At 47.6% G+C, this 22,349-nt stretch overlaps 3 protein-coding genes and 1 pseudogene across 7 annotated transcripts; 2 read left to right on the top strand and 2 right to left on the bottom strand.

The window, feature by feature from the left end:
• The first annotated feature begins 2,815 nt into the window (after positions 1-2,815).
• Positions 2,816-20,868, top strand: LOC134734279 (histone H4). 5 transcript variants are annotated; one of them, XM_063626188.1, is made up of 5 exons: positions 5,886-6,357; positions 7,371-7,933; positions 8,045-8,338; positions 9,141-9,214; positions 13,413-15,260. In XM_063626188.1, the coding sequence occupies exon 1, from the start codon at positions 5,928-5,930 to the stop codon at positions 6,237-6,239; it is 312 nt and encodes a 103-aa protein (XP_063482258.1). In that variant the 5' UTR covers positions 5,886-5,927; the 3' UTR covers positions 6,240-6,357; positions 7,371-7,933; positions 8,045-8,338; positions 9,141-9,214; positions 13,413-15,260. The 5 variants fall into 5 exon arrangements, with proteins under 5 accessions (XP_063482253.1, XP_063482258.1, XP_063482257.1 ...); XM_063626183.1 differs by lacking the exon at positions 9,141-9,214 and having other exon boundaries at positions 2,816-7,086; XM_063626187.1 differs by lacking the exon at positions 9,141-9,214.
• H3C15 (H3 clustered histone 15) lies at positions 14,556-14,966 on the bottom strand. Its single transcript, XM_063626174.1, has one exon. It carries the CDS (start codon positions 14,964-14,966, stop codon positions 14,556-14,558), a length of 411 nt encoding a protein of 136 aa, XP_063482244.1.
• Positions 15,822-16,487, bottom strand: LOC134734275 (histone H2A type 2-A). The gene has a single exon (XM_063626181.1). The coding sequence runs from the start codon at positions 16,485-16,487 to the stop codon at positions 16,095-16,097; it is 393 nt and encodes a 130-aa protein (XP_063482251.1). The 3' UTR covers positions 15,822-16,094.
• Positions 16,828-20,868, top strand: LOC134734278 (histone H2B type 2-E-like; annotated as a pseudogene).
• Positions 20,869-22,349: the final 1,481 nt, after the last annotated feature.

Below are 22,349 nucleotides of genomic sequence, written 5' to 3'. Positions count from 1 at the left end.
CCTCTCTGAGTTTCCAGTACAAGCTTCTCGGTGGCTGTTTTCTGCCCAAGCACATGAACTTTGGAAGAAGACCTAGCACTTTGGACAAAGTCCCTGGCCCTGACACTTAATAGTTTTGGGAACTTGGGCAAAATACTCAAAGCTTCCTAGTCTGTAAAGTGAGAATGATAAAACATCTGCCTTTCTTGCAGGATTGTTGTGGTGATGTGTAAGACATAAAATATCAAGCACAGCCAGCAGTCACTGAGCTTAAGGAGTGTTAAGTTATAATCATTATTCCTGAACTTCGGTGCACAATAGGACCCTGTTGACACCTCCTTTGCCTCGTTGGGACATACTGTCTTCTGGTGGCCCTCATCCCTTTCCAGCTATCCTCTGTCTCTTGGTATTCTCCTAATCTACCAACTCCCATCAATGTTCCTGCTTGCCCAGCGTGGCTGTCTCAGTCCTCTTCTTTTCTCCCTAACCCCTGGGAAGATCTCATCAAATCCCCTGCCTTTCGTTGTCCTTATCGATTTGCTGAGGGCTTACTCACAAGTATCTCCAGCTGAGACCCTTTACTGATTAGAGTAATAACAACTGGTGGATGTGTTCTCCCAGATAGAGAACAGGAATCTCAATTTTCAATGTCGGGAGGGACTTTATGCATCTTTTTGCTTTCAAAAGCAATTTCTGGCTGGGCGTGGTGGCTCATGCCTGTAATCCCAGCACTTTGGGAGGCCGAGGCGGGTGAATAACTTGAGGTCAGGAGTTCGCGACCAGCCCAGCCAACATGGTGAAACCCCGTCTCTACTAAAAATACAAAAAAATTAGCTGAGTGTGGTGGCAGGCGCCTATGATCCCAGCTACTTGGGAGGCCGAGGCAGGAGAATCGCTTGAACCCGAGAGGCGGAGGTTGCAGTGAGCAGAGATCTCGCCACTGCACTCCAGCCTGGGCAACTGAGAGAGACTCTCTCAAAAAACCAAAAACAAAAATAAAAGCAGTTTCTTCTCTCTGCATTCTCCATGTTACTGAAATCTAACATCAACCCCATAGCTCCTCAGGCCAGAAGCTCCTTTATTGCATGCATTCTCCAAATGCCTAAATCACCATTTTTTTTTTTTTTTTTTTTTTTTTTGATACGGAGTCTTGCTCTGTCGCCTAGGCTGGAGTGCAGTGGTGCGATCTCGGCTCACTGCAAGCTCCGCCTCCCGGGTTCACGCCATTCTCCTGCCTCAGCCTCGCGAGTAGCTGGGACTACTTGTGCCCGCCACCACGTCCGGCTAATTTTTTGTATCTGTAGTAGAGACGGGTATCCGTAGTAGCCACCGTGTTAGCCAGGATGGTCTCGATCTCCTGACCTCGTGATCTGCCCGCGTTGGCTTCCCAAAGTGCTGGGATTACAGGTGTCAGCCACCACGCCCGGTTAATTTTTGTATGTTTAGTAGAGAGAATGTTTCACTGTGTTGGCCAGGCTGGTCTCGAACTCCTGACCTCACGTGATTGGCCCACCTTGGCCTCACAAAGTGCTGAGATTACGGGCATGAGCCATCACGCCCCGCCCTAAAACACCAAATATTATTAAATCTATATTCTACAACTCCGTCACATCCATCACTTCATCTCTGCCCACTCCTAGCACTCACTTAGCTGAGGACATCATCAATTCTGATCAAAGGACCCTAAGTCTAAGTAACAATACCAGTTTCATGGCAGGCTTTCCCTGGAACCAGCTGGACATAATGAGAATTTTCAAGAGAATGTGAATTGCTCTTTACTTGATTTTCTTTTTTTTTTTTGAGATGGAGTATCGCTTTTGTCACCCAGGCTGGAGTGCAATGGTGCGATCTCAGCCCACTGCAACCTCCAACTCCCGGGTTCAAGCGATTCTCCTGCTTTAGCCTCCTGAGTAGGTGGGATTACAGGTGCCCGCCACCAAGCCCGGCTAGTTTTTTTTTTGTATTTTTAGTAGAGGTGGGGTTTCACCATGTTGGTCAGGCTGGTCTCGAACTCCTGACCTCAGGTTATCCGTCCGCCTCGGCCTCCCAAAGTGCGGGGATTACAGGCATGAGCCACCGTTCCCGGCGATTTTCTTTTCTTTAAGACTAATCTGAAAGTGCGGAACTCTGTGTACCTGAAATGATTACATTTTGATATTGACATGAAAAAATTGGGTACTACTTTGCCCCGGTTCCTCAACCCAACAAAGACATTCCAAAAGTTTCCTATGGGGCCTAGGAAGGTTGTTGGCCTTCACAGGATAGCGGCAGGAGTGTTAACTTTGTCCCATTACCAAAAGGTGTCAAAGCTGTTACTAAACTGTCTGTGCCAGTATCGGAAACCCCGACAGCACTGGAGAATTCCTCATGGTCCTTCCAGACCATGGTCACAGTGAGAACCAGATTCTGTTGCCCTGGCCCTGTGGGGAAATCCCCAAGATGGCTGCTGATAGTTAAGGGAACAGTGTCCTGCCATGGCCTGACCCTAGGCTGGGTGAGAGAGATTGGGTCAGACAGGCTGCACTTCCTCAGTGAGTGTGCATACACGTGTTCGCACTGCCTATCGTTTCCTCACCCAGTGTGAGAGCAGGGGGCTCAGTTGGGCTGAGTGGAGAATTCATGGGACCTTTCCATGGTCAAGGCCCAGAGCTTCTATTGTGTAGCATCCCTGGAACAGAGAACAGGAGGCCGTCACAAGGCCCCAGCTTCAACCTTTGACAGTAAACCAGAAAAGACCAAGCAGTGAGGCCTCCATTGTCTCACACCAGCCAAGAAAGACCAGGTCTTAGACTATCCGGTGTTCCTGCCTCTCTTTCACGGTGCTGTATTTGGGGAATGAACACTCCGTTGTCATAGGAGGGGCAGATGCGGGCGGAAGAGTCAGAAGGGTGAAGGTAGGACATAGACATTCCCACTAAGCTAGAGACCCCTGAACTGCCATAGCCAGGACATGCACAGGTTGTCCTCAAATCCCAGGGCCATGGGCAGGTCTTGGATATCTTTGGAATTTTAAGTTGGTTGGCATCTGTCTAGTTTTAAACCTGATTTAGGTTCAGTTCAACCAGGGAGTATGATTTCTTTGGGGAGAGGGCCCTGACCTAGAAATCTACATGCTCAGCGGTCTGCTCAGCCACTAATGGCTCTGACACACTGGAAAGGCACTCACCCTCTGGGAGTTTCAGACTGTATCTTTGAAAATAAAATTCAGTGGATGAGGTGCAAAGGTATTGTCCTCAACAGCTCTAAGTTACTGCTTCTAACTCACAGAGTACATATCACAAAGGATCCCACCATCCATTGTCGGTCTGAGCAGGGAATGAGACTTTGGCAGACCATGAATCCTGTATTAATTTCTAGGGGGACTATAACAAAATACCACAGACTTGGGGGTTTAAACTGAGATTGCACCACTGTACTCCAGCCTGGGTGACAGAGTAAGACCCTGAGTCAAAAAAAAAAAAAACAACAACAAAAAAACTGTATACATGGGAGCACTCTGAGATGAGTAATTCAAAGGAGTGGTTAGAATTTGGGATCTACCTAACAGCAGGGGAAAAGGAGGAGGAATAAAGGACATATGGAAAACCAAATGACTTTTGAAAAAGATAAATGGGCCCTTAGAATAGATGGAAGATTTGAGTCTTGTGACAATGTCTATTTGGCTGTGGTGACAACTTCTCATCTCTGAGATTAGATTTGCTTCTAGTGCTGAAGAAGATTTATGACAACCGAGTTAAAAATTTGAGATTTGCGAGGAGGATCTGCTATTAAACAGGTAAGGGATTTTAGCTGTTTATTTCAGCTGAAAATAATTCTTAAGTCGAAACTGGCACATTTCGAGGTAGCATGTCCTGATCCCCTTAAAAAGGTAACTGCATAGACACCGTATCTCTGATTCTGCCCAGGGTCCTGTGCCCTCTGACGCCAGAAATCACTACTTCTCTCAGCCTTGTTTTGCGGTTGTTTTATCATGTTGCAATTTGGTTATGTCTTTTCTAATAGTGTTTAAAAGCAATCAAATGCAGGAACTTTTCCTTTATAAACTATTATTGAGCTTATATTGGACACTGAACTAAGTGTCAGTTTACAAAAATGAATAAACAAAAATCACTGCCAGTAAGGAGCACACAGCCAAGATGGGGGAGTAGTAAGATGTAAAGAGATGTAAAATAATGTGATAGGTTCGGCCAGAGTTACTAAAGAGTCAGAAAAGGGCAAGCATGTTTCTTCTCGGTCCTGAAGCAGCCAAGGGAGAGGAAGATATCTGTTGCCAATGCTGGGGTGTTGGTTTAGGCATGTAGATGCTGTGATGCGTAGTGGAACCCTTCAATGAGCAGACAGGAGAACCAGCTCTACGCGGGGAGGGAGAGAATTGCTCGCCTCATCCCCCGTGACTCACACCCTGGAGATTATAAGTTCAAACATTTTGATTTCGGGAGATTTTGAGTTTTGGGCTTAAAATGACTGAAGAACCACCAGGTGGATCTACGTGTCTCGGGTCTAGAAGTCTGAATACAGATTTACGATTTATGACCACATAGGGAGATTAAACAGGGCACAGAAGAGTTTTTAAAAATAATATTTTTTGGGAAAAAAAACCCCAACAAAACACGATTCTTTCAGCAGAAACCAGAAGATTTTCTCATAAACCCTCCTACAGAGAGCCCTGATAAAGTAATAAACATGCTAACAGTCAGAACCCCAACCAATTTCATAGGGCAGTTTGTGGTAATTACTCTCGGTATGGAGCAGACAGTCCTCTTGCAAAACCCGATTTAGCAAACTTTGCTAGCTCCATGTGGGGCCTCCAAAGGACACAGTTGGGCACTAAATCCCGGCTGAAAACAAAGGCCGATTTAGAGGATCCGTAGAAACGGATGCACAGAATATCCCTCAGTCCTCTCTATGTAGCAGGCCCTCCAAAAACGCGGGTTCCCCAAGATCGAAAATATTAAACAAATGAATTTCTTTTTTTAAAAAAAAGTACAACAAAAGATAGTAAAAATAAAAACAGTATAACAATTACTTACATAGCATTTAGATTGGATTAGGTGTTATAAAGTAATTTAGAGACTATTTAAATACACGGGAGGATGTGCATAGTTACGTGCAAATACTACGCCATTTTCTATGAGACTTGAGCAACCTGGATTTTGGTATCGGCGGGAGCCCTGGACCAATCCCCCCTCAGTTCTACCGAGGGAGAACTGTTTTGTTTCTTCCAGCACGGCTTTGACCGACAGTGTGTTGGGATTCGCTGACCTCCATGAGAAAGCCTGGCAGCATGCTGAGACCAATTTTCCCAGGGCCAGAATTCTCCTGTGTGAGCTAAAATACAGTGGCTCGGTCCAACAAAACAAAGCCTAGAGCCAGGAATTACGGCGAACCTGCTCCCTCCCGTCCTCCCCTGGCGCACAGATCCCTGGCGCCGCCGCTCTTGAGGTCGCCTGCTCGCGTGTCGGCCTCATCGTCGGAACGGCGCTTCCTGAAGCTTTATATAAGCACGGCTCTGAATCCGCTCGTCGGGATTAAATCCTGCGCTGGCGCGCTCCTGCCAGACTCTGGCCTCCACTTGCTCTTCCTGAGGCTCCCTCCAGAAGACCTTTCCCTTAGCCTCAGTGCAACGCCTTCCGGGCGTCCTCAGACCAGACACAGGCCAAAGCCACTACAGAAGCCGGAAGCCCCGGTTGGGATCTGAATTCTCCCGGGGACTATGGTGCAGTGGTTTAAGAAAAAAAAAAAAAAAAAAGGGTGAGAGGGACCTGAGCAGAGTGGAGGAGGAGGGAGAGGAAAACAGAAAAGAAATGACGAAATGTCGAGGGGGCGGGGACAATTGAGAACGCTTCCCGCCGGCGCGCTTTCGGTTTTCAATCTGGTCCGATATTCTTGTATATCAGGGGAAGACCGTGCTCGCCCTGACAGAAGCTGTCTATCGGGCTGCAGCAGTCATGTCTGGCAGAGGAAAGGGCGGAAAAGGCTTAGGCAAAGGGGGCGCTAAGCGCCACCGCAAGGTCTTGAGAGACAACATTCAGGGCATCACCAAGCCTGCCATTCGGCGTCTAGCTCGGCGTGGCGGCGTTAAGCGGATCTCTGGTCTCATTTACGAGGAGACCCGCGGTGTGCTGAAGGTGTTCCTGGAGAACGTGATTCGGGACGCAGTCACTTACACCGAGCACGCCAAGCGCAAGACCGTCACAGCCATGGATGTGGTGTACGCGCTCAAGCGCCAGGGGCGTACCCTGTACGGCTTCGGAGGCTAGGCCGCCGCTCCAGCTTTGCACGTTTCGATCCCAAAGGCCCTTTTTAGGGCCGACCACTTGCTCATCTGAGGAGTTGGACACTTGACTGCGTAAAATGCAACAGTAACGATGTTGGAAGGTAACTTTGGCAGTGGGGCGACAATCGGATCTGAAGTTAACGGAAAGCTACTGTGGCGCATAGCGCTCACAGCCGTAAAGACTTAAGTCGTTGGCCGAAAGCGGCTTTTTCACTTACCTGGGCTTTTTTTCTTTTTTTTAAGCCTTTATCGATATGAAAGGCTGAATGCTGTAGGTTTGAGCACTGCTTTCTCGGCTTGCTCTTCTGGTGCAGTATAGGCACACCTAGAGGGGCACGTCAGTCTTTGCGATCACCAAATCTGGTTCTGAGAAATAGGCACTGGCAATTTACACATGCCTTGCTATGTAATCTCACTATATTTGCTCAGGCAAAGTGGGAGAAGCAGCCTTAGGTTTTCATTCTAGAGATGCCGGCTTTCCCACCTGATCGGCTTAGAGTTCACGATTGACTGGTTTGGGCTTCATTTTACCCTCTACATAACAAGCGGGTGGACTAGATGCCTTAGTAAGGGTCCATGTTATACGGTGTCTCCAGCCACGCACTCGGCTCAATCTTAGTACAGTTAAAATGCGTTTCTAGCAAGTTATCTGCCCAGTGCCTGAAAAGTATCATTTCTTGTGTTCAGTAAAAAGGCTCCTAATTTAATCAAGGACCTATGAGATAACTGTCTTTCAGTTGTGGCATTGCAAGGATACAAATGCAGAGATATTTTAACGTGATCCTTCTATGAGAGTGAACCAACGATATGATCTGAAAGCAACTTCACAGGTAATTCAGGCATATGACTTCTACCTCTTAGGGCCTGTTGTAGCTTAGAATGAGAGACCTGCAGAAACATGCCCACCATCAATACAGAAAGCACAATTTAATTTTGACAAGGCAAAAGCCAATTCTATATCAGCATGGCATATATTACAGCAAGCTATTCTTTACACTACCACGTCTAAATTGCCCTAATTTGGATTAAAATGTGGGTTCACATTTCTAATCCTTATAGTTTTGCAGCCATTGCATTGCCCGTAAGATTTTTTTTTTTTTTTTCTTCATTCTAGGCTTATGATTTTACTGTGTATGTATTTGGGAGAAGAAATTCTGTCAGCTCCCAAAGGATAAACCAGCAGTTGCTTTATTGGTCTTCAGATGTGGCTGCAAACACTTGAGACTGAACTAAGCTTAAAACACGGTACTTAGCAATCGGGTTGCCAGCAAAGCACTGGATGCAAGACTTGCCTTCCAGAAGCTTACCAGTCGGGTTGCCAGCAAAGCAGTGGATGCAAGACTTGCCCTCCAGGAGCTTACCATCAGAACGGAGAAGACAAATAAATGCATAATATATAGACGACAGAAATCCATACCTGTACACATTTAAGAATAAACAGTCCAGTAGTAAGAGGCAGTACATATTCAATCTGCTGGGGAACGTAGACAATAACTACTATAGGAATCCTAATGCTACAGAAGTCACTGGCTGCTGGGAAACCAGGGAAAACTTGGCTATGGACGTGGGGGCTTGTGTCGGACTCTGAATAAAGAGCAGAATGATTGGCATCCTACATAGTAAAGGGGGCGAGGGCAGGGAGGAAGTGGCAAGAATAACATTTGTGAAGATGTCCAGGTGAGAAATAGAGGTTTTAATGCTCAAGATGTTTCCTTTTCCCTTTTAAATCTGACCTGTGATTTCCAGCATTGGTATTTCGAATATCACTGATTGTTTTTAACTTTAAAGGCAATGCTGATGAATATATCTGATCCTCACCAAGATCCACTAAAGAAGGAAATATCAAAAATTTGAAGATAAATCAAAGAAGAAAGAAAGGGAGTGGCGGACAAAACACGTCCATTGTCTGAATTAGTAGTTCTCAAAGTGTAGCCTCTCATCTAGCAGCACTGATCACCTGGGATAAAATCTTGGGCCCCATGCCAGACCTACTGAATGAGAAGCTGAGGGGTGAGACATAGTAATCGGTGCTTTAAAAAAGCCCTCCGGATACACATTAAAGGTTGAAAGCCACTGATGCAGGTAACAGCTTTTCTTTCTTTTCTCTTTTTCTTTCTTTCTTTCTTTCTTTCTTTCTTTCTTTCTTTCTTTCTTTCTTTCTTTCTTTCTTTTTTCTTTTCTTTCTTTCTCTTTTTCTTTCTTTCTTCCTTTCCTTCCTTTCTTTCTTTCCTTTTTCTTCTTTCCCTCCTTTCCTCCCTCTCTCCCTTCCTTCCTTCCTTCCTTCCTTCCTTCCTTCCTTCCTTCCCCTTTCTTTTTTTTGAGATGGAGTCTCGATCTGTCACACAGGCTGGAATGCAGTGGCACAATCTTGGCTCACTGCAACCCCCGCCTCCCAGGTTCAAGTGATTCTCCTGCCTCAGCCTCCCAAGTAGCTGGGACTACAGGCGCTCACCACCATGCCGGGCTAATTTTTGTATTTTTAGTAGAGATGGAGGTTTTGCCATGTTGGCCAGGCTGATCTCGAACTCCTGGCTTTAGGTGATCCACCCTCCTTGGCCTCCCAAAATGTTGGGATTACAGGCGTGAGCCACCGCGCCTGGCCTCTTTTTCTTTTTTTTAAAACAGTTTTTGTTTTAATGAAAAAGTATTTAAAACCCGAATATACGTTGCCCAGATGTTTACTCAAATGTTAAGATTTGCTTTAGTTTGAAGCCCAGCTAATTTGTGTATTTTTGGTAGAGACCGGGTTTCACCATATTGGCCAGGCTGGTCTTGAACTCCTGACCTCAGGTGATTCACCCACCTCGGCCTCCCAAAGTGCTGGGATTACAGGCATGAGCCACCGTGCCCGGCCAATTACTGAGAATTCCTGCCTTTTTCACAGGATTATTTTAAGGATCAAATGAAAAGTTCTGTGTGAAAGAAGAATGAGGCCATGAAGTGACAGAGAAACCAAAGGTGATATATTTATTGCCTTTCCCTCTCAATGCAGTTCGTTTTTTGTTTTGTTTTGTTTTTTTGAGAGACGGTTTCACTCGACTTATTGTGACCAGGCGTTGCTTGGGTACTGCTACTACGGAAATAAACAAAGACAAATCCTTACCCTGAGAAATGTTGCCAGCCTAATGCTGAGGTTAAGGAAGGGAAGGGGTATTTTTTTTTTTTTTTTTTTTTTTGAGACGGAGTCTCGCTCTGTCGCCCAGGCTGGAGTGCAGTGGCGCAATCTCGGCTCACTGCAAGCTCCGCCTCCCAGGTTCACGCCATTCTCCTGCCTCAGCCTCCCAAGTAGCTGGGACTACAGGCGCCCGCCACTACGTCCGGCTAATTTTTCTGTATTTTTAGTAGAGACGGGGTTTCACCTGTTAGCCAGGATGGTCTCGATCTCCTGACCTCGTGATCCGCCCGCCTCGGCCTCCCAAAGTGCTGGGATTACAGGCGTGATCCACCGCGCCCGGCGGGAAGGGGTATTAAGATAGGAGAGGGCAGAGGCAAGGAGGAGGGCCCAAAGAGATGAGGGCAAAGAAGAGCAAGGGAGCCGGGCACTGTGGTTCATGCCTATAATCCCAGCACTTTCGGAGGCCAAGGCAGGCAGATCACGAGGTCAAGAGATCGACACCATCCTGGCCAACATGGTGAAACCCCGTCTCTACTAAAAATATAAAACTTAGCCGGGCGTGGTGACGCACACCTGTAGTCCCAGCTACTCCGGAGGCTGAGGCAGGAGAATCGCATGAACCCGGGAGACGGTGGTTGGAGTGAGCCGAGATCGCGCCACTGCACTCCAGCCTGGGCGACAGAGCAAGACTCTGTCTCAAAAAAAAAAAAAAAAAAAAAGAAAGAAAGAAAAAGAAAAAACAAAAAACCAGAAGAGCAAGGGAAGGCTCATAGGGCTAAATCTTGAAGAATGGGGGTTCTCAGGGTTACAAAGAAGGGGAGGACATTTTGGACAGAAATGGTATGTGTGAAGATATTGTGTACTTGGAGATTGCAGATGTCGTGTGGGGCTAGAACATTCTTGCTCAGCTGCAAGAACATCTGAAACCTGGGAAGGCTGTGGGAAACATAAAGAACTAGATGTATAATATTTTGAGGGGTTTTTTTTAATTAGTAACTATTAATAGAGTAGCACAAGTTAATTGGGTGCTTGTTCTGGACCAGATACTGTGCTACTGTGCTAGGTCCTTTGTTTTTTTAGACATGGGGTCTCACTGCTGTTGCCGAGGCTGAAGTGCGGTGGCACAGTCACAGCTCACCACAGCCTCGAACTTCTGGCCTCAAGCAATCCTCTTGCCTCAGCCTCCCGAGTCGCTGAGATTACAGGCATGAGCACCGCAATTTACAGAAATTGTCACTTTCATGATTTCCAACAAAACAACGAGCAAGTTACTTGTTGTTGTTTTACAAATGGGAAAAGTTAAACCTGTTGAGATTTGCTTCCTGAAGTCATGCACCTGTTTACATGGACAAGGCTAGGAATCAAACTTGGGTTTGTCTAACTCCAGAGTCCTTCCTAGTAATTAACCTCCAGTGCTCTGAACTGCCATGCAAAGGAATGTGAACTTCATTCTGAAGCGAATGGGAAGGTCGTGGAAAATGTTTAAGCATGAAAGTGACAGGCTCAAAACAGCAATAACAACCAACCAACCAACCAAAAACCCTCATTTTTTAAAAGATAGCTCTTGGCCGGGCGCAGTGGCTCACGCCTGTAATCCCAACACTTTGGGAGGCCGAGGCGGGCAGATCACAAAATACAAAAAATACAAAACTACGAAAAATTAGCCGGACGTGGTGGTGGGCGCCTATAGTCCCAGCTATTCCGGAAGCTGAGGCAGGAGAATCGTGTGAACCCGGTAGGCCAGGGTTGCAGTGAGCCGAGATCGTGCCACTGCACTCCAGCCTGGGCGACAGAAGCGAGCCGAGACTCCGTCTCACAAAAAAAAAAAAAAAAAAAAAAAAAGATAGCTGTCATACAGAGTGGAAGCTCAGTGGCAGGGCAGAAAGACCAGCCTGACTATGTGATCTACTACACCAGAGCTGGCGAGGACTTCAGTTAAGGCATGGTCATGGGTGGATGGAGAAAAGGTGATACAATTGAAAGTCAGAAGATAGATTTAGTAATATTTGGAACTCATGATATTTGGAGAGAGGACAAGAGGAAGGGACACCCGACTAGAACAGATGGGGTTAATGAAGGTGTCTTCCAGGAAGATGGGGAATGTGGAAAGAAACAAATGGGCTTGGAAAGCAAGATGATGCATGTGGTTTTGGAAACAAGCTGGGTTTGAAGTGCCTGGTATCCATCCAGAAGGACCTGTCCACCAGGCAGTTAGAAACATTGGTGTAGCCAGGCACAGTGGCTCAAGTCTATAATCCCAGCACTTTGGGAGGCCAAGGTGGGAGGATGGCTTGAGCCCAGGATTTCAAGACCAGCCTGGGCGATGAAGCGAGACCCTGACTCTACAAAAAAAAAAAAAAATTAGCCAGGCCTGGTGGTATGTGCCTGTAGTCCCAGCTACTCAGACGGCTGAGGTGGGAGGGCCCTTGAACCCAGGAGTCCAAGGTTGCAGTGAGCTTTGATTGTGCTAGTGCACTCCAGCCTGGACGAGTGAGACCCTGTTTCTCTCTCTCTCTCACACACACACACACACACACAAAATGTGTAGAGCTCAGGATAGGGTCTCAGCAGAAGATAGCAATTTGGGAGCGCTTAGCTAAGGGACAGAAATCTGGAAAGCAGGGAATCAATCTCACTTGAGTTGCAGGGAGAAAAGAAGATGGCCAAAGCCAGCATAGGGGAAACCAGGAATATTGATGGGGAAGAGAAAGACATGAGAAGACTGAGATGGGGACCTAGAGAAGGATAAGGGTGACCAGGAGAGTGGACCCAGGGGACAAGTCCTCTTCTAAGGAAGAAAAAGCAGTGTAAACATGGCCATGTCTCTTACCACGTAGTTTCCCTCTAAACACACACACACACACACACACACCCCTGTCCCCCACTAGCCTAAGGCAGAATTAAATGTGAACAAAGCACGTTTTTCACTTCATAAAAGCCACAGATTCAGAGTGGACTTACTGGCAACCAAGGTAGCCACGTAGAAGCTAGTTATTAGAGGAAGAAGTGGGTTTTTTTCGAGACAGGGTCTCACTCCCTGTCACCCACACTGGAGTGCAGTGGCACAATCTCAGCTCACAGCAGCCTCCGCCTCCCGGACTTAAGCGATTCTCCCACCTCAGCCTCCCAAGTAGCTGGGACCACAGGCAAATGGCACCACCCCCGGCCAATTTTTTCTTTTTTCTTTCTGTCTTACTTTTTTTTTTTTGGTAGAGACACAGGGTCTCGCTGTGTTTCCCAAGCTGGTCTGGAACTTTGACTTCAAACAATCCACCCGACTTGACCTCTCAAAGTGCTGGGATTAACAGCTGTGAGCCACAATGCCCAGTCAGAGGAAGAGTATTTCTTTACCCTATCCTTAATTATCCTTTAACTCTCACCTGAGGGTAGACAATGACTTAAGTACAGGGAATGATTAAATGTTAAAACTTAACATTTTAGAATGTTATCTTGTATTGATGAGTTCAGCTTATGCTGGTCTCACAAACAAATACGAAGACTGACAGATTCCTGTGAGTGCAGGCCTTCACAGTGCCAGGACCACAAGATGTAATGAATTCTATTCCTGACTGGATATAAAAAAATGCCACGAAATTTTCCTTTGAGATTCAGCCAGGGAGACCGCCTGGAGTTTAGAGGTACCCAGACTGGTGAGTAAAAGGAGTGTGACCTTGTGGGGGCAGTCAGAGGACCTAGATGTCTGACACCAACATCCCCAGGTTCCAGTCTCTGCACAGTCAGTACTGGGCCTGAGAAGCTGGGTGCAGAGATAGTGACCCACCCACCTCTGAAAGTCACTACTTTCTGAAGTCAGAATATCACCCATACATTGTGGGCCTAAGCAGGTTACGAGGGTCTCGGCAGAGACCCAGAGGCATGCTCTAGAAATTGCTGTGACCCTGGAGCAGAAACATGTGGCAGTCTCCAGCAGAGCTCACCTACGCTGCTCTCCTGCTTAACACGCCTCAGGAAAGGCAAAATGGCAGCTTTACAAAACGAAGTTTTAATCCATTTCCCCTTCTCTCCTCTTAATTCTCACAGATCTCTGCAGTGAATGCTTTTAACCTGTCAACTGTGATGAAACAAACAGAAAACCAAAGCCCTGGCTTCTTTTGAGGTGCAAATAAATGACCGAGAAGGTGTTATCTAAGACCTCTACAGCCATTTGTATCTGGCCCTGTGTAGAGTGGGCTCTGCAAGACCCTGCCTCACTTTCCCACTAAGAGGCCTTGGACTTCCCAGCTCCCAGAGACTATAGAGATCACCTCTGTGGCCTCCTGTCACGATTTCCTAAGGTGAGGAACTTCATTTGCCCAACGGAGGCCCACGTTCTCCCTGTTTGATCTACTGTCTTCCCAAGGATCTGAACTCGGGGACCAGCGTGTGCCCACATGTCCGACGAAAACAATGTAAAGGAACTACTGAGTCTGGACAGAAAATCCAGACCTACCATGCATGCAGCTTCTAAGAGGACTGAGTGCCTTCACTGGAACAGTGAATCTCCTTCGGTGGACATGGACAGGGAACGGCTCGATTAAGCCCAAATTCACAAAATTTCGCCCACCACCCCGTGCCCCGGGAATTTTGGCTTAGGGGCAGGATGTGGGGGTTACCACTGTGCTAGTGGAGGTGTCGCGGGACTGAACGGCAGCCCCAGCGCAGTTCTCCCCACGTTTGCCCGCAGAACCCCGGCGAGGCCGAGGTGGTCATTTCCCTCCCTAGCCGGATGAGGCCGGTTTGGGCGCGAAGCACGGGCGTGTGGCCCTCCACTTCCGCAAAGGCCAGGCGCGCTCAGGACCGCGAGCCCTGAGCGTCCCCCTAGTGACCCCTGGCCTCGGGCCCGACGCCCCGTCTCTCCTGCTCCGGCCTCCCCGCCACGCAGGGCCCCGGTCACGCGCGGGAGGAGCCGGCCCGCCAAAGCCCGCAAGCCGGCGCCCAGGAAAGCGGCCGCAGCCCGGATAGGCCAATTGGCCGAAGTCGGCAAAGCCCAAGATGGCACCGCAGCAGGGGACCCGACTTGTCACCCGACCCCGTTTCGTTGGGAGCCTAACCGGAAGTGCCTTCCCCGCTCTAATGCCGGAGGAGCACGGAGGGCAAGCGGTACAGCTTCTTCCAAGTGCTGATGTGGGTGGCTCTGAAAAGAGCCTTTTGGATACGATGGAACCTCCGGCTGAACCGCGCTTCTTAAGCCCGCTCCCCACGGATGCGGCGGGCCAGCTGGATGTCCTTGGGCATAATGGTCACGCGCTTGGCGTGGATGGCGCACAGGTTCGTGTCTTCAAACAGCCCCACCAGGTAGGCCTCGCTGGCCTCCTGCAGCGCCATCACGGCCGAGCTCTGGAAGCGCAGGTCCGTCTTAAAGTCCTGCGCGATCTCGCGTACCAGCCGCTGGAAGGGCAGCTTGCGGATCAGCAGCTCCGTGGACTTCTGGTAGCGCCGGATCTCCCGCAGGGCCACGGTGCCGGGCCGGTAGCGGTGCGGCTTCTTCACCCCGCCCGTGGCCGGCGCGCTCTTGCGGGCCGCCTTGGTGGCCAGCTGCTTCCTCGGGGCCTTCCCGCCGGTCGACTTGCGGGCAGTCTGCTTAGTACGGGCCATAGCGAACCAAAACACAAGCTCACCAGCGCAGCGGCGGGGAGAGAAACGAGTTCGTAGCCCCGCGGCAGCCGTCTTTATAAGCACAGTCTTTTCCCGATTGGGCGGAACAATAATTGAAAATCCCGCGCTGGCTGTCCATTGGCTGTGACGTCACCCGTCCTAAAGTCACCGGTTGGCTTGGGCAGATTCCTCCCTAACCCCGCCCACCCGCCTCACTTTCTACTTACCAGTTGGCGAAGTTTTGCAAGCTTGTTTTTCCCCTTTCCTTCAGGGTGAAAGCCATTTTCCATTGCAGCTTTGTCAGATTGTTTCCTTTCCGCCCTTCGCTTCCTGAGAACACACTGCCCGCAATACCCCCCTTTCTTGCTGCGCCCTGCGGCTCCCGCATGAAACCTCATTCTTCCATTTGCCCCCCCCCCCCCCCGCCCCCAGTTGCTACTTGGCGGATCGTTTTTCGCCTGTCGGGTGCCTTTTGGGTGGGAGAGGTGCCCGCCCCCAGGGCGCAAGATTCCGCCTCCGAGGCCCTTACTCTCCGCCGCCAGGGCGCTCTGGAAAACAAAACAGAAACTAAGACTTAAGTCAGCTCAGTGAAGCCAAGACCCAGCTCCGCCACACTGGCGAGCACTACCCGCTCAGGGCCCTCCCCATCGGGGGTGGGGACGAGGAGCACGTCCCGCTAGTGCCAGACTAGGTCTGAGTGCCTGGCCGTGGCCTGCGGAAACCACTAGGGAAGCGCGGGCTCCGCGCGCAACACTTAAGCGCGTTGGGTACTGCCCGCGGCGCTGGTGTTTGTGACTGTGCGGAGTGGACCGTGGCGGCGCCCAGGACGTTTGGTGCCTCCACCTGCCCTGGGAAGTTCTAGGACTGGGGACCCACTCATCGAAGAGCCAAGGCAGTTACGTGCTCCAAATGCAAGACGGCACGCACGAACACACACACACACCTGCCCCGTCCCGTCAGCTCCAGGTTCGCTATTCACTACTGAGGAACGCTGGACAGAGTAGCCGGCATTAACAACTCTTTTATTTGAAAACGTGGGTGGCTCTGAAAAGAGCCTTTTGAGTTTACAGGTGCCCCTTCGAGACGCGGGCCGGGCTGGGCTGGGCCCACTTGGGCCGGACGTCAGCCTCACTTGCCCTTTGCCTTGTGGTGACTCTCCGTCTTCTTAGGAAGCAGCACGGCCTGGATGTTAGGCAAGACGCCGCCCTGGGCGATGGTGACTTTGCCCAGCAGCTTGTTCAGTTCCTCGTCGTTGCGAATGGCCAGCTGGAGGTGACGAGGGATGATGCGCGTCTTCTTGTTGTCCCGAGCCGCGTTACCCGCCAGCTCAAGGATCTCGGCGGTCAGGTACTCGAGGACCGCCGCCATGTAGACGGGTGCGCCGGCCCCCACTCGCTCCGCGTAGTTGCCTTTGCGCAGCAAGCGGTGCACTCGCCCTACCGGGAACTGGAGGCCAGCGCGGGACGAGCGCGACTTGGCCTTGGCGCGGGCCTTGCCTCCTTGCTTGCCACGACCAGACATGACAACGATAGCAGTCACCGAGGAAAGCTCCTGCCTGGCGACCGGGAAAGTCGCCGAAAACGCCGCTGCTTCACCCTTTTATAGACAGAACGGCGATTGTCCACGGAGCACTTTGATTGGCTCAAGCAAATTTTGTCCCGATAGCCAATAGGATAGCTCAGCCAGAATCCACTCATTTACATAATCTCGTCTCCCTCGCATTGCGCGCCGCGGAAAACTCGCGAACCATAACACAGCGTCATGCGCCCAGCCTCTGTAAGTACACAGTCGTTTCCGGTAGACCCCGAACCTGCGGCTCCGCTTGCGTTCTCGGGGGTCACTGTCGGTCTTGGGTCTGGCCATGCCTGAGCCTGCAAAGTCCGCGCCGGCTCTCAAGAAGGGCTCCAAGAAAGCCATCACCAAAGCCTAGAAGAAAGACGGCAAGAAGCGCAAGCGCAGCCGCAAGGAGAGCTACTCCATCTACGTGTACAAGGTGCTGAAGCAGGTCCACTCCGACGCCGGCATCTCGTCCGAGGCCACGGGCGTCATGAACTCCTTCCTCAACGACATCTTCGAGCGCATCGCGGGAGAGGCGTCCCGCCTGGCGCACTACAACAAGCGCTCCACCGTCACGTCCCGGAGATCCAAACGGCCGTGCGCCTGCTGCTGCCCGGCGAGCTGGCCAAGCACGCCGTGTCCGAGGGCACCAAGGCGGTCACCAAGTACACCAGCTCCAAGTGAGTCCCTGCCGGGACCTGGCGCTCGCTCGCTCGCTCCCTCCCTCGGCGGGTCGCCGGCTGCTTTGACTCCAAAGGCTCTTTTCAGGGCTACTTAACCACCTCAGTGAAAGAATCTTTCTTGTGTTGTCAGTCCCAGTTTATGTTTTTGGCTTCACGTCTGGTTAACTTTAGGAGAGCACACAACTCCATTAAGCACAGATAACTATTTTCTTTTCACATAGGCATTGCTATAGGCTTACGTAGATTGATAGTGGTATCTTACTATGGTATAGATAGGCTGGGGCTTGCCTTAGAGGGCTGCTCTTGAAACTGTCTTTGGCCTGGTTACGTACCCGTGAATATGTGCCCAGCAGATTGTTTCCTGGTGAGAAACGCAGTGTTAATTTTGAAATAAGCTGTTTTCCCACTGCTTACTGTAAGTTCTACTTAGGGGATTTCCCTCAGCACCTATCCCTTTTCCTGCAGATGATGGGAGAGGAATATAAAGTAAAGGTATAATCTGTAGCTTGGTCGAGAACTACCTTGTAGTGACACGGTCATGTGCACATAATTTGCCTTTTCCAAGGTGAGACGGTATGCCACGGCTGCGGTCAATGTCAATCTGCTCAGGAGAGTCGAGGGAAAAAGTGTTAACTGCATATTGAGCTCGCAAAATTGTGTAGTAACCTGAAAATATTCCTAATACTTTTGCGACCAAGCCTCACCATATATAGTAAACTTTCCTTCCGCACCTGTAGACCTCCATTCTGTGATTGAAGCAATTTTTGGTTTATATAGCTCTCGTCTCAATTTGGTATTCCTTTCAGGTATTGTGAATCTATAGGTATTTATTCCTGGGTTTCAAGATGTTAAATGCTATCAGAATAGAGTAATGCAAAGGCTGCTGTCATGGATAGTAAAGCTTTTTAGTCAAGTGCTGATAGGTAGACAATTCCCCATTGTTATCGTTGGGTATTTTACAATTTTCTGGGCAAGAAATGTAATGAAAAATTAGATAAGTTTTAAAGGCCTTCATTTTTGAGACTGGATACCTTAAACAATAGTGTTTCCTAAACAGTTAAAACTTATTTAACCCTGAAGCTTTCAAGACACACACAAATATATACATAAATATATATTGTATATTCCTTAAACCCCACATAGCTCCACTGATCCAAATCACTGGGGGTGAGGCAAGGGTAGACAATCTATGACACAACACCAGGTGATTCATAAGTTTGGTAACCACTGACATTTGGTTATGCAGTTGCCATATTCCTTAGTAAGAACCTGGTTACAATTTTCACTCACTACCCCAGGCAATTCCCCCTCCCCACATCCCCCTTTTTTCCAAAAATTGCAGTGAGATATACAAAAGTTTCACTTAACCCTTTATTAATTCAGGACTTTATATATTTTTATTAGGATTTAAAATACATTTCAAAAAGATCAAGTGAGAACAGAAGATAAAAGTACCAAGATAAAGGCATAATACAAACTTACTAGAAAATACATGTTAAGCATACTGCAGTGTCCTGGTAGCCCCTTGCTTTTGTTCACTTTTTTCTCTTATGTACCTACATAAAATCCCAAATAGGCCGGACGTGGTGGCTCACGCCTGTAATCCCAGCACTTTGGGAGGCTGAGGCGGGTGGATCATGATGTCAGGAGTTCAAGACCAGCCTGGCCAAGATGGTGAAACCCTGTCTCTACTAAAAGTACAAAAATTACAGAGCGCCTGTAATCCCAGCTACTCGGGAGGCTGAGGCAGGAGAATTGCTTGAACCTGGTGGCTGGAGGTTGCAGTGAGCCGAGATCGCACCACTGCACTCCAGCCTTGGTGACAAAGCGAGACTCTAACTCAAAAAAAAAAAAAAAAAAAAAGAATCCCAAATAGTATCTTCCAGGATGACACACTTGCTGTCTGCCCCACTCAATTAAAGAGACTTTTTAGTTATCAGGTATTGTGCTGAATCTACCTTATTTTATTGCCAAAAGAAAAAAAAAAAAAGCTTTTCAAAGCTTCATCCCCAGGAAACATTTTCCTGCTTTTACACATACCTTATAAGGCTCTACTGAGAGATAAGGCCTAAGCCTGAAAATTTAATTTAAAGCATGGAGGTAAGGGTGAGACAGAAAGACAACAGGGAAAAGTTGAGTTTATAAGGTAAGTATATAACTTCATTTTAACAGGCACCTGCACGGCGTTGGGTAAATAACCTAATTATATGTGGGGGAAGGTAGTGGTCAACCTTTGGTCCTGGGGACTGAGAATAAGAGCAGGAAAGCAATAAACAGCTAACTGTGAGAGTGACTGAATGTAATTATATTACCTGTCAATCGCTACTTTTCCTTTCTTACCAAAATTCACACAGGTATGAAAGCAATATGACATTCAGGCTCCATTATGTGTATTTGTGCACATCACTTCCCACAATAAGGGAGAAGAAAAGAAACCACTGCACATTCGGATAAAACATGCTGGGAATACAGCAGTAAACAGAATAGAAAAAGTCTACATTTTAATTAGTGGATAAGTAAAAATAAGCGAATAAATTTATATTATTCAGGGGGCCATATGTGCAATTGCTGTTAAGTAAAGCAGAACATGGAGTGGAGTAGGGATGACAGGTTTCATCAGTTAATACTTGAGCAGAGAGCTGAATACAGTAAGATAGTTGTAGGATATCTTGAGGCAGAGTATTCTCAGAACAGAACATGGTAAGTACAAAGGCCCCAAGGCAGGAACAAGCTTGGTGAATGTGAGAAATATGCAAGCTGGTTAATGTGGCTGAAGCACACTGACCAAGGGAAAGTTTTACAGAGATCAGAGAGGTGCTTGAGGGCTGGATTATGTAGGCCACATATTAGGAGGTTCACAGGCCATTGCAGAGATTTTGTCTTTTAAATGAGATAGAGTGCTCTTGGAGAATTTGACTGGAGAGGCAGGTGGTAGCAGTGGAGATGCAGAGTAGTAGCCGAGGTATTTTAAATGAAATTGATTTAGTATAGGCTGACTAAAAGAGAAATCAAGGATTAATTGTAGGTTTTTACACTGAGCACTTGAAAAGAGCTGCTATTTGCTGATATGAGTGAGGAGTAGTCTTGGAGGAAGGAAACCAAGAGTACTGTTTGGAACAAAATGTTGAAGACTCCTGGTAAATATCGAAGTGTAAATATCAAATAGGAAGTCAGAAATATGAGAATTTGGTGTTTAGGAAAGAGAAAGGGGTTAGGTTTGTAAGATCTCATATCAGTCTGATTCTTATTCTTTTGTAGATAATCTACCTTTTCTGTAAATATTTAGAAGCATGATGTCTATGTGTGTATATATATACACACACTTCCCCCCGCCCAGCCGCCAGGACTGCCTCAGTTTTCATCTCAGTATTTGACTAAAACCTTCTATTCAACTTCAGTTTCAGCCTTAGAATAACCAGATGTCTAAGTCAATGTCATCTGGGGCATCTCTGGACTTGTGCAATCACAAAAGTCACCATTACCGCTACATAGTACGTATTATGACCAATGGATATCATTCAGAGTTCTAGTTTACATATGCTATTATCAAACATATATAAGGCTTTTAATATAACTTGGGAGTGAAATTAGTAAAATTCTATCAATTTACATTAATTTTACTGTAAAAATAAAATAATGTATGAAAGCTTCTGTACTAATAATGTCTGATTACAATTTTTGAAGTATTTCCCATTTTTTTATTTTGAAAATTTTAAACCTACAGAAAAGTTGGAAAAAAAAGTACAAAGACCAGCCATAGTCCCTTCACCTGGATTCACCAATTATTACGATTTTGCTGCATTTGCCTTATCTTTGTCTTCTCATGTACACAGACAGCCCCTGAACCATTTGAAAATAAACTGCAAATATGTTGGCACTTCTCCCTAAATACGGTGGCATGTCTCTTAAAAATAGGATATTCTCCTAAATAGCTACAATCACATTATTACACCTAACAAATTTAATGCTGATTCAGTAATATTAATATGCAATCCATATTCAAATTTCTCCAATTATTGAAAGAATTCTATATAGCTGTTGTATTAGTTTCTTGTGGCTGCTGCAACAAATTACTACAAACTCAATGGTTTTAAAACAGTCATTTATTCTCTTACAGTTTTGGAGGTCTGAAGTACAAAATCAATTTTACTCGGTAGAAATCAAGGCTGCACTCCCTCCAGAGACCTTAAGGGAGGGTCTATTTCCATGCCTTTTCCAACTTCTAGAGGTTTATTTCTGGTTTATGGTCCCTTCCCTCTATCTTCAAAGCAAGCAGCCTATTAATCTTCAAATCTCTCTCTGCTTCTATCACCTCCTTCTACACTTGACTTTCTTACCTCTCCTATAAGGACTGTGGTGATTATATTTGGGGCCTACCTAGATAATCCGGCATAATCTCTCAATCTCAGAATCACATCTGCAAAATCCTCTTGGCTATATAAGGTAATATTCACAGGCTGTAGGGATTAGGATATGGACATATTTGGGAGCCACATTTAGCCTGCCACAGCCGTTGACTACTGTTATGGGTTGAGTTGTGTCCCCCCGAAAGATATGTTGAAGTCTAACCCCTAGTTCCTTAGAATTTTGCCTTCTTTGGAAATAGGGTCTTTGCAGATGTAATCAAGTTAAAATGAGGTCGTTAGGGTGGGCCCTAATCCAGTATGACTGATACCCTTATAAGAAGACATGGAGACAGCCAGGTGCAGTGGCTCACATCTGTAATCCCAGCACTTTGGGAGGCCAAGGCAGGTGGATCACCTGAGGTCAGGAGTTCAAGGCCAGCCTGACTAACATGATGAAACTCCATCTCTACCAAAAATACAAAATCAACTGGGCGTGCTGACGCATGCCTGTAATCCCAGCTACTCGGGAGGCTGAGGCAGGAAAACTGCTTGAACCAGGGGTGCAGAGGTTGCAGTGAGCCAAGATCATGCCATTGCACTCCAGCCTGGGAAACAAGAGTGAAACTCCATCTCAAAAAAAAGAAAGAAAGAAAAAAACATGGAGGCATACATGAAAAAACTGAGGGAGAGATTAGTTATGCTGCCACAAACCAAAGAACAAATGGGGCTACCAGACACTGAAAGACAGGAGTCTTCTTCCCCTAGTAGGTTTGGAGAGAGCACGGCCTTACCAACAC

Source organism: Symphalangus syndactylus, chromosome 12 (assembly GCF_028878055.3).
Source record: "Symphalangus syndactylus isolate Jambi chromosome 12, NHGRI_mSymSyn1-v2.1_pri, whole genome shotgun sequence".
Lineage (NCBI taxonomy): Eukaryota > Metazoa > Chordata > Mammalia > Primates > Hylobatidae > Symphalangus > Symphalangus syndactylus.
The sequence above is the reverse complement of the archived record's forward strand: the minus strand, read 5'-3'. Positions and strand labels throughout refer to the sequence as shown.